This window comes from Micropterus salmoides, unplaced genomic scaffold (genome assembly GCF_014851395.1).
Source record: "Micropterus salmoides isolate LMB-PRFRI ecotype aquatic unplaced genomic scaffold, ASM1485139v1 Ms_hic_scaffold_8, whole genome shotgun sequence".
NCBI lineage: Eukaryota > Metazoa > Chordata > Actinopteri > Centrarchiformes > Centrarchidae > Micropterus > Micropterus salmoides.
Genome location: NW_024044570.1, coordinates 10,991,130 through 11,007,854, shown reverse-complemented (window position 1 = coordinate 11,007,854; position 16,725 = coordinate 10,991,130). Strand labels below are relative to the sequence as shown.

Genomic DNA, 16,725 nt, shown 5'->3' with positions numbered 1-16,725 from the left:
CCTATAGTGGGTGTTTAACTGTGTGGTGTTGGGCAGTTTACTGTTCGCCTTTTGTCCCTGGAGGTATCAGCGCCCAAACACTTTACATTGTTTATTATTAGTTATAAGTTGTTACAATAAATGTTTACTTTTGGCAATCCTCCGTTTTTGGGGGGCTCGTCCAGCTATGATTTTCCCATTGGTACTGTGATTGTTTGGTAAGATTACTGAAAATGTTATTTGGCACTTTGTTGAGTTTGTTGCCTAGAAGTGTGTAGGTTTGCTTTGTATTTCACACAAGGATCTGATGCGCGTATGCGTAGAGTTTGTTCGGAGCGCTTGTGGCGCGCTCAGTGGTCTTTGTTCTCTGGTTTACCTGGTAAACTTTTGTTTGGATTAACAGGAATGACACGCACTTGAGGATGATTTTGGCGGTAAGCTATTTGCTATTTGTGTGTACTGTTTCTTACCTGTAGTTTAGCTTTTAAAAAGCACTTGTTGTATGCCAGTGGTTCGTATTGTGATCATCTGATCCAGTTGGCATTTGCCGGGTTGCCTGTGTGTAGTTTTGTGTAGTGGTGATGAGTTTTCCCTTGTAGGTTGTAGCGACGTTCCCCTTTGTGTTCGTTGAGCTGTTTGGGGGGGTAGTGTTGTGGCGAACATGGCAAAAGCTGTTGCTTGGGAGCATGTCTTTGGTTTCGGGAGTGTTGCTGGTTCGCCAGTCGCTTTCCTGATCCAGCTCTAGTGCGTAAATACCCACCACAACTAGCCGCATGAAGACTGGGGGGAACTTAGTTAGTCGTACTAGTTTTAGATAGCGGGGAAACTCCAAACCACGTAGGGGATTAGTTCTCTTTGGACACACAGATGAACGTCGGGTGTCTTTCTGGTCTCTTTGTGAAGTAGCCTACATTTAGTTTTTCCAATTTTGTTGCTTAGCAATTTAATATGTCTGAAGTTGAAGCATTTATTGCGCTCCGTCTCAGGAATCCCTGGATAAGTGCACAAAAGAGCAGCTGCTCCAGATTGCTGAGCATTATTCAGTGGAGGTGGTCAGAGACAAATGTGTCAAAGAAGCCATTAAATCAGCTATTAAATCTAAGTTACTAGTAGCTGGCATTATGTTGGAGTCTAAAGCAGATTTTTCTCAGTCCAAAAACACATGGTTTCTCTTTTGAGTAGCAGAAAGAGATGTTGATGTTGCAGTTGGAGCAGGAGAAAATGAAACATGAATTGGACGTTAAAAAGCAGCTGGAAGTGGAGAGAATTTGCCAGAGCACTGAAAAGGCAAAAATAGATTTAGAGGGAGATCGGTTGTCTATGATTAGAGATGGCCTATTGTCAAGTGAGGCTCATGGCAGGCAGCAGTCCAGATCATCTGACTGTTTTGATGTGAGTAACTTGCGCTTGTTGCCACCATTTAATGAAAAAGACCCAGACTCATTTTTTTCTGTTGTTTGAACGTGTCGCTAAGGCCAGGAACTGGCCTGTAGGGGACTGTGCACCGATGCTTCAGTGTGTGCATTCTAGGAAAGCACAAGAGGCGTATGCGTCCTTAAGTCCTGACGATAGCTTTAGCTATGATAAAATAAAATCAGCTGTTCTTAAACCTTATGAGCTTGTACCAGAAGCATATCGCCAGCGTTTCAGGTCTTGGGAAAAGAAGAATGGCCAGACATATGCCGAGTTTGCCAGAGATCTTTCAACTCACTTTAGAAGGTGGTTAACTGCGCTTGAAGTCACCACCGTTGAGGATCTGTGCAACTTGGTAATATTGGAGCAGTTTAAGAACACTCTGCCAGAACGTGTTTCCACATACATATCAGAACAAAACGTTGCTACGGCTGTGGACGCTGCTGTTGCAGCTGATGAGTATATGTTACTCCATAAGAGCAGTTTCAGGGAGCATCATGGAGCTCTTGACTTTGGTGCACGACATAGTGGTTTTGACGCGCCGTCTGATATGGTGCATTCAAGGAAAATCGGATGAAACCTGATTGTAAAACAAGTCGCACATTTGCTGATAATGATGCCTGTAACTATTGTCGTGAAAGGGGACATTGGAAGGTAGATTGGGCTGTATTAAAGACAAAGGGAATGAAAGCTAATGTTAGACCCGTGGCATTTGCTGCAACTGTTAAAGCTGACTATGTTTCTGAGAGGTGTTCATCCATTTGTGAAGCAGATGTTTTGGCAGCTTATGCTCCTTTCATTCGAGGCAGGTCTGTGTCATTGGTTGGTAGTGAAAATCTCACTGAAGATCCTGAGGGATACGGGGGCCTACAACTCCTATATTGTTAGTGAGGGGACACAGATACTGGTGACTTTGTTCTCAGTTATGGAATGGGGTTGAGTGTGTTTCCAGCACCTTTGCACAGGATGGTTCTTGACTGTGAGCTGGTTCAGGGTGAGGTTGACGTGGGTGCGCTATCGGCATTGCCTATTGAAGGTATACACCTCATTTTGGGGAACGATTTGGCTGGTAGCATAGTTTGGGCTGACACTCCTCCCTCACCAGTAGTTGCATTGTGTCCATCTGAGTTTGTGTCTGGTAGTTTGAGTTCTGGTGCTTTGCAGGAAGTTTCTCCAGCCTGTGTGGGTACACACGCTATGCACAACTTGCAGCTTGATGTGTGACCTGAATCTAATAGTGTTGATATATCTTATATGTAATCATAAAGCCTAGTTCACACTACACGATTTTTAGCCCGATTTGCCAGTCAGAGAGCTCGGCGACCATCAGGCTTTGATGGTGGGTAAATCAGCGGCCGATCGGCGGTCGCCAGTCGTTATGTGTGAACTACACCACGACTCGTCAAAACGGCTCCCCGACACATTTCTGACACATCGCCGATGTCTGCAAGATATCTAGCATGCCAAATATCTGGAAGACTCGGCCGACTCAACATCCACATCCAGCCAATGAGAGCAGGCAGCTGGCAGAGCAGGCAGCAACTTTTTCACTGCAAAACACACTCTGTAGCTCAGACAATCCCTGCATGTTCTAATCCATTCTTTTTCTCTATAATTGCTATCGTTATAATAACAAACAACAGCTGTTTCATGTGTAGGTTTGCGTCATTTCCCGTTTCACATTTCCTGTGTGTTTTCTTGACAAACCTTGGTTTGGAGACCAGCATTGAGTGACAGAGCGGCACAGCCATTGCCTGAAAGTCATGTCTGTACAAGACATAGGAGAAGGTGAAATTAGTTATTTTACAAGGGGGCCTCATCCAAAGATTTGACCTTTGTGACCTGCACAGGAAAGACACAGACTTTGGTATGTAGAAGTACCCCAGCACAGACTCAAATGGACATGCTAGCCTTAAAAACGGTTTATTCTGGGACCATCCGACACCTTTGGCTGTAAAGGTGTCACTACGGACACTCCACAGCAAGACCAACAAGGGTAAGTAACCATGGTAACCAACCTCACCCTACAGTTACCTCAAAATATCAAAGTGAAGAACCCCCTTTCAGTCCTGATTCTCTACCTCCACCACCACACACACACACACGCACACACCCTCTCCCTATTCATGTCACGGTTTGGTGTGGGTGAGGCAGGTTAGAGAACCCAAACGCAGGACGCAAGGCAGGAAGAGGTACAGTACAAGGGGTTTTAATGAATGAACAAAAAGTAAGCACACTTACAGGTGAGTGGCTGAATACAGAGTCCAAAAACTCAGGTAGTCCAAACAGATATCCAAAGGGAGCAGGGTAACAGGGAGACACGACAAACAACAGGAGACCTCACAGCAACAACAGGAGACAGCATACAATGACCCGACAAAGACAAGATAGAAACACCAGGTATATATACACACACAGGGACTAACGAGCAAGGCGGGAGCAACACAGGTGAAAGACATGAGGCTAATGAGGTACAGGCAGGGAGAGAGAGCAGGGGAAAACAGAGACAGACATGCAGAGGGATAACTGGGGTAACAGACATGACAAGGGTTACCAAACACTAGACGACAGACAAGACAGACCCCCAAAACCCAACATACTATAAGGAAGATACTAACTCAAGTGCAACACAAAGAATGGCTGACCGGCAGAGTGTGACAATTCACGCTGATAAGAATGCCAGAGAAAGGACATCCTCAAATTCCTTTTTATGAACAAAGAATGTCTTTGCCTTATACACTTGTTTGTTGCTCTGTTTAGTTAAATAATCTTTAACAGTTACTTACTAGCGCTCACCACTTCAATTTTGAGTAGTTTATTACCACGTTAATATTTAGCAACTATGTTGAAAAGAACAAACCATAAAGAAGTTCATTTGCAGTGCTCTTTATTTCATTCCCTGATGCTCATTTATCCCTACCTGTGTCTTATGTTTTTTACAAAATCAATGTTCCAAACACCTTCCTAGATACTTCCTTATAAATAATATGGTATGGAAATATTATCCTATGTTATATAATACATTTTCCTGGCTCCTGAGCCCAGGATTGAATTAACTAAGTGTAAATAGTCAAAATGATTTCCAGGTCCTCTCATGAAACAGGAGGACAAAAGACGTATAAAATGCCATTATTCTTAAACTTTCTCCTTGTAAGCAAATGTTTATTACTGTCTGTGTTTTATTGTTTGTAACTGATGTAATGTTCCAAATAGTTTCTTATTTTTAAGTAAGAACGTTTATCAATCAATATTATCAAATATCAATCAATATTATTAAGTATTTAGTTAAGGTGTTCTTTCATCTGCTATGATCACTATGAAACTGTTTAACTGTAACCATTTTGTGTCCTTCAGCTTTAATCCTTTAGTCCTGCAACACTAGCTCATTTGAACTTAATTATCATATAACGTTAACTTGCATCCATTCGTCTCTTATTTCTTTAGTCATACATCCGTTCCACAATAGCCAAAAACTAAATTCACATTGAACCCTTATACTCTCATTGATTGCATCCTAGTTGTTTAGTCATTATTGTTTTTATTTCTTTGATATATTTAACCCCACTTTGTATTTACTTTAGTTTTAATAAATCGTGTGAGTGTGTACTGTTTAGCTCCAGGTCACTGGACGGAGGATTCACCCTTTGATTTGAGAATGACTGATTGATTAAACTAACTGATTTAAAATATTTGAGCAATTACTAACTAATTGATCACTAGTTAAAATTGCATAATTATTAAGCTATATCCAAGGAGTCCTAAAAGTCTTTGGCGGACAGCAAATTTTAGGTGGTGCCCCAAACGAGTGCTTATGATATAATATATCCAAATATATGAATCAGAACTTCATTAACAAAGAGTAGGTTCACTACAGTAGTGTATTTTACAGTATTGTACATACTGTAATCGTTGCAGTGGACCTTTGTGGCTCTGTTTGTGATAGCACTAAGCTACTAAGCTGATGTGTGGTGAGCGTTCTGGGGTTAAATGGCATCACCCAGGTGGGTGCTACACATCGGTGGTGGTTGAGGTGAGGCCCCCCCACTTCATTGTGAAGCACTTTGAGTTTCAATGATAAAGCACTATATAAATGTAATGCATTATTATTGTTATTATTATTAATATTATTACTAGTACTAAGGTTTGAATCCCACTGAGGTCACATACAGTAAAAATCTCATGCCTAGGGTGGTGATTCTAAAGGTTTGAATCTGAACATATAAGGCAAATAAACAACAATACATACATTTATATTAAGCAATTATTCAGCGAAAATCAATTAGGAACAATGAGCATTACGTTTTTGTACTGAAAGTGGTGAAATATTACCACATACCTGTGTGAATAGTACCATAATGTTATAATAAAGTCTTGCAAGCACTTCCTCACAACACAACAAACTTTGTAGAGAATTTTGTACACAACAAACTTCTCTACCTCGTTTCCACCAGTGTTTCCTGCAACAACCCGCCTGTCACAAGATAACTGTGGTTTGACAGCTCCAAAAAATATATAGGGGAGACCAGGTATGGTTGTAACACTTTTTGCTTCAGTAACTATAACTCACTGAATTTGTTAGCTAGAGTTCTCAAATTATTATTAAGTACCCACATTTGTTCACTACAAATGGCAAAGAATATCACAGACCTTGTGAGTTGATGTCAAATGCAATGTGTTCCTTGTTACAACCTACCCCAATAGCGGGGTAGGTTGTAACACATGCTGGGGTAAGTTGTAACAATCACACAAAAGAATCAAAAATAGATGTCACACTATACGATATACTTCCAAAACAGGTAGTTATATCAAAGAACTTGCTGTGACAGACTTTGTCTGATAACTCACGCGCATAGTATCACGAGTGATAATCAAATGACACAGCTCTTCAGCAGTCTGAGCTGACAAAATCAATCAGATTTTAACCGTCTTTTTATCTTTTTAAAGCAGTGTGGAAATTTCATTTTTATCTCTGGTCCCATTCCCACAGTTAGTCGCGGTGCTGGCCGCTTCAGTAGACTCCGTGGCCTCCACGACTGGCTCCAGTCCGCCTGCAGGGCTCACGGTGTGTGTTATGTGGACAATTTTAATATTTTCTGGCAAAGAATGTCTCTTTTTAAGACAGACAGACTTCACCCAAACAAACGGGGCTCAGAAATGTTAGCTGCTCACATACAGCATGTGGTGCGGTCCACACATGACTTACGTGAATGACTAATCATTCATGCAGCACACCTGGACACACCACCGGTCACTGAACAGATCTCTGCCTCACTGCCACAAACAACTGTCTCCACCTGCTGGCATGTAAAGCCTACCAGCGTTGTTCCAAAGACTTCTATTCCTGTCATCATCACGCACAGACCAGTAAACCGAAATGTGTACATCCCACACAGAAATATTAGTAATCTCTTAAGGATTAGGACAACTGCATCAACTCCAGCACCTAGAACAAACACATTTAAAATGGTTCTCTTCAATGTGAGATCTCTGTCAAGGAAGACTTTTATCTTAAATGATTTTATCTTGTCTTTGTGTTTTTAACTGAATCCCGGTAGCAAATGAATGACTATAGCAAGCTAGCTGAACTATGTCTGCCTCAATATGATTGTTTTAGTCAACCGAGGGTCAGTGGTCGTAAAGTTGGCGGGCTGAAACCTATCATATTTGTTATAATTTATCGCCCCCCAAAACCGCTTGGTTATCAGAACTTCCTGAATTTTTATCTACTCTGGTTTTAAATTATGACAGAACTGTACTTTGTGGCAATTTTAATATTCATGTTGATGACCCCAACAATGTTAATGCAACTGACTTTTTAAATATGGCCACTTCTTTTAACTTCAAACAACATGTCAAAGGGCAAACACATAACCGTGGTCATACACTGGACTTGGTTTTTACCCTGGGTGTCAGCGATTCCTCTGTGGAATTAGTGGACATGACCATATCTGATCACAAATGTATTGTTTTTAGCTGCGATTCGCCTTTTACTTACTTTTACACCAAGCTCCGTGTGTTCTCGCATTTTTAATGAAGTGTTTCAAAGTTTTGCACATTCTTCCACAGCCAAAGCCAACACCTGTCTGATTCCAACACCAACAATCTGGTTGATCACTTCAATCATATCTGCTTGTCGTCACTAAATATTACTGCTCCTCTAAAGGTTAGGCCTACGTCTAAAGCTAGTAAGCAACCCTGGATAAATGACAGCATTCGCAGACTAAAAAGGGAATGCAGGAAAGCAGAGCGCAGATGGAAAAAATCCAGTCTCCAAGTCCATTACCTCAGTCTGAAGGATTTATTATCTAACTACAACAACATGGTTAAGGATGCGAGAACACACTATTTTTCTCAACTCATTACTACACATAAAAACAATCCCAGGTCTCTGTTTAAGACTGTGGATCAGCTGGTAAACCCAACCCCTCCTTGTGCCTCAGCTGGAAGTAATGATGACTGTGAATTGTTTTTTATTTTACCAAAAAGGTGGTGTCAATCAGAGACTGTATTACCCCGCGGCCTCTTACTCAGAGGTCCCTCACCAGCAACAGGAGAGTTTTAACCAGTTTTATCCCATCGACTTGTCTGAGCTTTTAAAAACAGTATCACAAATGAGAGTGTCCTCCAGCCCACTTGATGTAATACCTACAAAGTTTTTACTGAAAGTAATGGATTCTGTTGGGCCCCATTTGATCTTTTCGTTTTTAACCGCTCCCTATCTATTGGTTGTGTCCCTGATTATTTTAAAAAGGCTTGCGTGAACCCACTTTTAAAGAAACCTGGTTGGGATCTAAACCAGGTTTCTTCCCTCCATCAAAATTTTAGACCAATTTCAAAACTGCCTTTTATTGCAAAGATTCTAGAAAGAATTGTGTCCAAACAGCTGCTCACTGTACTGGAAATTAACAAAATATTTGAAAAGTTTCAGTCTGGTTTCAGGAAGTACCACAGCACTGAGACTGCCCTGCTTAAAGTCACCAATGAACTTTTAATGTCTGTTGATGAAGGTATGTGCTCAGTCCTGGTACTCCTGGACCTTAGCGCTTCTTTTGACACCATCATGTTAGACAGACTAAGGCACTGGGTGGGGATCTCTGGTACTGCCCTAGAATGGTTTTCATCCTACCTGTCAAATAGGAAGTTTTGCGTGTCTGTAAACACCTATGTCTCCTCGTTCTGTCCAGTTAAATGTGGTGTGCCTCAGGGGTCGGTCTTAGGACCCATTTTGTTTTCCTTGTATCTGCTTCCCCTTGGACATATTATCCATAAACATGGCATTTCTTTTCATATTTATGCTGATGACACACAAATATACTTGCCCGTCAGATCCACAGACCCTGGAATGCTGAGTTCACTTACCAACTGCCTTTTTGAAGTTAAAAAATAGATGTCAAACAATTTCCTCCAGCTGAACTCAGATAAAACAGAAATCCTGGTCATCAGGTCTCAGCAGATAGCAAAACAAATACTGCCATCTGCTGGTTCTCTAGTAAATCACATTAAGCCTGTTGCAAAGAACCTTGGTGTCTGGTTTGATAGTAATTTAAATCTCGAGCAGCACACCACAAAGCTTGATCAATCATGTTTTTATCAACTTAGAAATATAGCAAAAATTCGATCTATGTTAACTTTTAAGGACACCGAGACCATTTTACACGCCTTCATCTCATCACGCCTGGATTATTGCAACAGCCTTTTCACTTGTTTATCCCAAAAATCTACTGATCGACTCCAGACTGTCCAGAACTCAGCTGCCAGGCTTTTAACCAGAACAAAGAAATATGACCACATTACCCCTATTTTAGCTTCATTATACTGGCTCCCAGTATGTTTTAGAATTGACTTTAAAAAATTTATTCACTTTTAAAGCTCTTTCTCGCCTTGTTATATTTCTGACCTTTTAGTCCCATACACACCTGCACGTACCTTGAGATCCTCAGGCAGAGGTCTGCTATCTGTTCCAGAGTCTCGACTGAAAACTAAAGGGGACAGAGCGTTTGCTGTCAGGGCCCCGAGGCTTCCTGCCCGAGGAAATAAGGTCAGCTGAGTCAGTGAACTCTTTTAAGTCCCTTCTTAAAACATACTTTTATAGGAGAGCCTTTCCCGATTTTATTTGACTTTACTTTATCCCTTTTATTTAATTCTATTTTACTTATTTCATATTTATCTTAAACGTGTATTTTAGTCTTTTAAATGTTTTCTTGCTTTTATCTTGTATTGTTTTTGCATTATTGTGTTTGGGGTATTATTGTCTTTACACTTGTTAAAGCACTTTGTAACTTGTTTTTGAAAAGTGCTCTACAAATAAAGATTATTATTATGTACATATGTGTATGTAAATTTATCCATAGAATAAACTTACTTAAAAGTATACTTAATTAATACTACTAAAATGTTCCTAACTAAAGAACATCTCTGTACAGAGGTAGGTGTGTGTGTGTGTGTGTCAATGTGTGTATATTCTTATTCAGAGTCACAGTCAGTGCTTGAAGTGGGCGGTATTCACCGGTACGTATACCAGCCCTTCTATATTTTACTCTTTGGCGTACTGGGACTTTCTTGCACACAGGCACTTCTCACAAGCTGCCCATAGGTTTTTCTACCCTCTCCATCGGCGGAGACCGAGTATGGAAAAGGTTGAGTGACAATATGTGACGGAAGCAAGCAAGGCTGTGCAGTGAGTAAACCTCACTCCCCGACACCTTAAGAGAAGCACTGGCGATCGACGGTAGTGCCCATGGGTTTTAGCCTCCTCATCAGCATGTCCGCCTCCCGTGGTCGCCGATTCAAGTCAGGAGCGTGCAGTACGTTCTTGGGGGAAGTTTTATGTATTGTGGATGGTTGTAACACTTTTTAAAGAAGTGTTAAAACCCACCCCACCCCTGTCAGACAATGTTTAGCTAGCTGTATTACCACAGTGGTTTGTAATTAGAAAGGAAAAAGTGCATCACATGTTGCCTGAGAAACTATATTTCAGTCAAATATAAGTCAAACAGTTCTATCTGCAATGGAATAGATACTAAACAAAAAATAGTCTTGGTCAAAAACGTTTACTTTCATACTTCAAAATCAGTTTTTTCTCTATATATTGTGAATATGCCTGTTTCCAGACTTGATAACCACCATGCCTGATTGGGGAGGAAGTAGGTAAATACTGAAATGATCACCTGACTCCTATCTTGTCTCTATTTGGTGGAATTGGTGTTACAACTCTCCCTGAGAGTTATATATTACATATTTTACCTCGAGCAGAACTATGGCTTAGGGTGGGCGGCCATCTGCCTCGACTGGTTGGGGGTGAGAGAGAGAGAAGGCAAGAGAGAGAGGGGAGGGAGGCAGCCTACACAATACACACACACAGAGGTACAGACAGTAAAGGTAATGTTGCTATCGACTGAATGACTGGGTATCGTTCAATTTTCGATATCGATACAATACCTCGACTTCGATACCAGTTGCTGAACAATACTTTTTTTGATACCAATTTTATTCTCAACAAACTGAGAACCATTGTTTGTATAAAGTAACTTAATTATCACATTGTCATTAAGATTGTTTATTTTAATAATTGTTCCTTTTAAAAATTCTGCTTGTCAAGCAAGACATATTTTCAAGGTAACACAAACAAGTATGTGTATGCGTATTTGTGTGAGTGTGCAGAATTAGAATTAGAAGATTCTTTATTGCCACATATACATACATGTAGCAAAATTTATCCTCTGCATTGGGGCAGCCGCTGTGCATTGCCTTGGGACCAACTCTAGAACTTTATACCAGTGTCAGGTCAATAACACTGATAGGAGAACCAAACACGCACCTGGAGGAAACCCACACACGGAGAACATGTAAACTCCACACAGAAAGGCCGGGGCAACCGGGGTTTAACAGGTCAGCACAGCTTGGATAAATTTCTGTGCCTAGTTTGGTACCCGTTACATCAATAAATAGGTTAGTCAACCAAATTAGTGGTATGGTGGTTTGCGTGAACAGGGTGGCCTTGGATGGAATCAAATTCCCAGCCTGAATTATTGTGTCAGTCCAGCCCTGATTGAGGGAGTATACATAACCAAGACCAACACCATATCTACTTCATTAGATGTGCGGGGGACAACCAAGTTTGCTGAGGCAACTGGGACAGCACAGTTTAAACACGACACCTTAATGAAGCACAACAGCAGCTTAAAACATAAAATATGCTGATACAGATGCACAAATGCCACTTCCAGTATTTGCATTTGTTAAGCAACATTCAATTAAAATGGGACTGAACTAAAATAAAACAGTATTCTGTATTTATTGCCAAAGCATTTATTAATAATACAGTTAAAATGGGGAAAATGTGAAATATTGCGTTACAGGTCAATTTAAGTTTCGCGCCCCTAAAATTTCTGCCTGTTTCCCTAAACTTTTCAGTTAGGGGCTACAGTGCTCCCAGTGAAAATAGTCTCGAACCCTGTCTTGTTCTTATAATATCCTTTAATTATGTACTTTGATACTTTTTCATAAAGGAAGAGGTCTTTGCATCAGTAATAATGTCATGCTGATGATGATGATTTAGGGAGTGTTACATGTGGAAGTAAGAGCAATGATATAAGAACTTTCTATATCTGACAAATGATGTAAGCATTTAAGGAGCATTCGTGTGTCACTCGCCAAACACCGTTTTCTGACAGCATGGTGCAGCCTGTGTCCTGGATGGATTTGTCTGGCTGCCCTTCTCCCCATTTGGTAAAGGTCAGAGGTCGATTTTTCAGATCTGTTGCAAAATTCCCCTCTGCTTTTTTATTGTTGACGTTGATCCAGGCCATTTTGTCAACATCCCCAAACACTTGAGTCAGTATTCTGTTCTCCTCCTCGTTCTGGGGCAAAGCCAGCTCCAAGCCTCGTTGGGAGCAGAACTCTGTGGCCCCAGAGAAAGAGCCTCTCTCCTTATTAGACACAAAGTATTTCTGACCAACCCTCCGGAAAAAATCATAGTTTGTAGCTGAAGAAAAAACAAAAAAAAAACAACAAACAAGGAATAAATGAATTAATTCTACATCCAACTAATTTGTGTTGTCGTCTTGGCCATCTGGCTCAAACTCTGTTGAGAAGTCTTTGACAAAACACACTTTGTTTTACATGTTTGTTTTTCCTCTGACACTAAAATATCAGACTTTATTTTTGCTGCATACACAAGTGAAATATGTTCATTTGACTCTGCTTTTCAAGATAAACATTTTGGAAAAACATTTCAGGATGGATAAAGACATTAAGATTAACGATGCCAAGAATCACTCCGCTTACCCTACAAGAAATCTAACTAAGAACTGTCCCTTAAATAGCTATAATACATACAGTCTCCATCCATATGCACTCATTTCCTGTAACAATCCCTTGTAATGCTTGAATACAATACTTACCCAGCTCTAACTTAGCAAGGCTGTTCTTTAAGGCTTCAAGGTCCTGGTTAATGGAGCCAAACACATCTGGATCAAACAGATTAAGTTTAGTTACCAAACTGACAGTAAGTTGGAGTCCACATTGTGACAGTTTTCTTTTTTTTTTTTTTACAACTGCTTACACACAAAGTTCTCTCTATTTTTTTTTCCCCTTCTCTGAACACACTCAATGATAGTTTTGCACACTTTAGACACGTAGGCGTATGTGCCGTGAATTAAGTGACTCAAACTGAATGCAGATTGAATGATTAATTGGCTCAAACAATATAAAAATATAGACAGATTATTCAACAATAAAAAGTAACTGTTAGTGTTGTTTTGAAGGGCTACTTTTACAGGTTTTCAATTGCTTAAATGCTATAACCAGGCTTTTGAAGTGAAATTTGAAAAAAAAAAAAAAAAAAAAAACAACACACACACACACACACACAACGACAACTCCATTTATCAAAAAGAGCTCAAGTAGCACCAAACTACCCAGGTGGAAACAAACAGTCAAAATTGATAACACACCAAAAAAAAAATTTTTTTTAATGTGTTTAATGGTGAATTATACTGTACATTGTGGAATTTAAAAAAAGTACAAGTGCTTACATTTGTTGTGTCTGTTATGTTCATGTGAAAAGGTTTATAAAGGGGGAGAAAGACAAGCAACATTGCTTATTAACAATACAACTAAAAAACTGGTTATTTCTCACCAGTGTGAGAGACTATAGTATTGTGTGTTTGAGATAAACTGTAGTAGCCCAGGGCACCAATTTACAGTTTCTCGATTGCTTAAACACATTACTTGAAATTATGCCTGGATCCATTGTTCCAAAACTGAACAAACCCACTCTGGCCCTTTTATCCATCTTTGAAGGTTCTGATTGATGTATTATCAATTTTGACTGTTTGTGTTGACGGGATTTGTGTGTAGAGTTATGGTTTTGACATTTTAGTTCAATAGACTGGTTAGTGTTTAAACAATTGAACTGTTTAACAGAAAATGGGTCAAAAGAAGCAGAGGTGGAGTTTGATTCCATAGGTCAGAAATACTGAATTAATTTCCCTTAATGCAGCTCAATAGCATATTTAATCAGACCCTATGTGTCTGATTACATTTCTAGTCATCTTCTCTTTCTACCATTGAAATCCCCTCCCAAACGTATGGCTGATCTTTATGAGGGAAATTTGTGACATGTACCTTTACAAACTATGGGATCAAAGAGTTGAAATAATCTCTTGGACTCTGCCTCAAGGAAAAACACTAGCTTTAAAAACCAAGTAGAATTGTTATTGTAACTAAACTAGGATACACTGTACAAGTGTTTCTTTGGATGTCCACCCTTTGTGTATCCATCTATACTTAACCACAATGACGATATTGAAGTTTGCCCTCAAGTTGTACTACTGCTGCATCCTGCAATTTATTAAATAACAGTTGTTACCCAGCTGGTGAAAGTAATTTTTTTAAATCTAGAATATATATAACCTCGTCCACAGATTACAGCAGGTCCAGGAACTCCAGGAGGTCCTATGATCCCAGAAGAGCAGAGAAAGACAAAAATATTAAAAATCCATCGTCTCACTAGTAGCCCCATCAGGCTATAATGTTTGTTTTCTACTTGAAAACCCAAAAATTGAGACATCTTTTGCTATTCTCAGAGGCTGAAGGTTACCTAAGTCAAAAAAGGTTTATCCTCTGGGGAGCCTGAAAGGATCCATTGAATGTCAGTCTTCCCTATATGTGTTGCCTGAGTGAGACTGCAGATGACAGACTGGCCCAATGTAGTTTGGCCAATCATCCTCATTTTTGAATATTTTTCCCAGCATGGGATGTCAATCCTTCCTGTACATTTTGAAATGTTTATGAAGTTGACAGTCTGACCATCACAGCTGACACAGTGAGCCAAATAAAGAAACTGAACAAGGAAGCTGACCTCAGAGGATCATTGCAGATTGTTTTTAATGACAATCCTGCAATCTCTCTCGAAACTGCCTTGGACATAGGGGGTGCAAGAATTCAGACAAAAAGATGACAGGAATCTGTCCAGAAAGAATGATCCTAGGACTTTGGATAGTGAGTATTACATACCCACTCGCCCACTAAATCCACGATCACCTTTGGGACCAGATGGACCAGGTGAAACCAGGTATACCAGGTGGACCAGGTGGACCAGGTGGACCACTGAGCTGACTGTAGCCACTTGGAGGCATCAGGCAAAGGATGCAAAACAGGAGAAACATCTTAATCTGCAAAACATCAGTGTAGGTGAAATCTTCAAAAAAAAAAAAAAGTCACATTCCATTTGAACTCTACAATGTTCAAAATAAATTAAAATTAAGTAAGAAATAAATTAAGAATGTGCCCATTTTCAGACAGCATCAGGACAATTGTTAATCAGAAGGAGCTTTATTGCCAAGTAGTGTTTTACACAGGTGCTACACGTAGATAAACATACAGTCAACATAAATGTAGAAGCTGACAAATAAAATCAAAGGTGGTCATGTCAGAATTGAGTCTGTAGCAAAGAATGACCTCTTTATTTTAAATGACGCATCTCCTGTAGTTCCCTGCTCCTTGTAACGCTTCAGATAAATTGACTGGATTTGTATTGCAATGTGCTGCATGCAAATGTACCAAGCTGTTATCCAAAATGTTTTAATAACACTAAGTCTAGTACCAAATAAAAATAAACAGAAGAACTTACTGGATAAACAAGGAGTGATCTGCAGGTTGTGCTACTGCTGGAGTGACTGAGAACATAGTTGAAGTGCATGCATGTAAGGCTTGACATTAACACCAACCGACCTGGTCACGGGGAGCGCTGAGTGCAGACAATGGCAAGGCAAGAGGAGGATGCAGTTCAAACAAAAGATTTATTCAGCTAAACTTCCATAAAGCTCAAGGCAAAGTCCAAACAAAGGTAATCCAGAAAACACAAAGGGGTTCCAAAAACACAGCGAATAATCCAGAACAGGGAGAACAAAGGAACAGGCAGGAACACTAGATGCAAGGACGTGACAAAGACTGAAGACAACTGAGGACAATATATACACACTGGTAAACGAGCAGGGAGGGCTGCACAGCTGAGATACATCAGGTAATCAAACAAAGCTAGACAAGGACACCAGGTACAGAGGGTTACCAAAATAAAACAGGAAGTAAAGTTCACAGGAACACACAAGGACAGATCTACCAAAGTAAAACACCAAAACATGGAAAGACATGGAAAATCAGGGCACGGACAGAGACAGGACCAAACAGGAGACAAGACTACACTAAAACATGGAAATATAAGACTAAGGACTAGGACACAGACCATAATGATAAAACACAGAAGTATACAGATCAGGAAAACACTTAAACATGGAACTAAGGCAAATAGATAGACAAATGAAACAATGGTAAAACCAGAAACACACAGGGAAAAATACAACACAAACATAACCCAAAAATAAGCTCATAACAGACCCACCAAATTCAGGTGGATTTCAGCAATGGCGGGTAACACAGTCACTCCCACTAGCAACTTTGACATGTTAAAAGATTGTAGTCTCTTCAAAATGCATCTGAAATAAGCAAATTGCAATTTGACACTACGACACTACAACTCCCATGAGTACAACCTGCACATAGAGTTTGCTCATTGGTCCATTCGTGAAGCCTATTGTCTTTGTGTGCTTTTTGATAAAAGGAGTTATGGTTTTGAAATTTTAGTTCAAAAGCCTGCTAATAGTGTTTAAGCAATTGTGAAAAACTGTAAATGATAAATATGTTATCATACAAACCACTGTCTTGACCACTTCAAATTAACACTGAAACAAGAATTCTCCTCTCTTTGTGTAAGGAAACATAAACTATAGCGTTTTGTGAGTTGTGTTGAATGCATTTCAGCATGCTCTCCCA

General features: G+C 39.9%; 1 protein-coding gene across 1 annotated transcript; it reads right to left on the bottom strand.

Annotated features, from left to right (window-relative positions):
• Positions 1-11,848: 11,848 nt before the first annotated feature.
• LOC119893744 (mannose-binding protein C-like) lies at positions 11,849-15,031 on the bottom strand (the record flags this gene model as incomplete). Its single annotated transcript, XM_038706081.1, has 4 exons — positions 11,849-12,376; positions 12,795-12,860; positions 14,308-14,349; positions 14,911-15,031. Coding segments are annotated over 4 exons (612 nt in total), but the record flags the coding sequence as incomplete, so codon positions are not given.
• Positions 15,032-16,725: the final 1,694 nt, after the last annotated feature.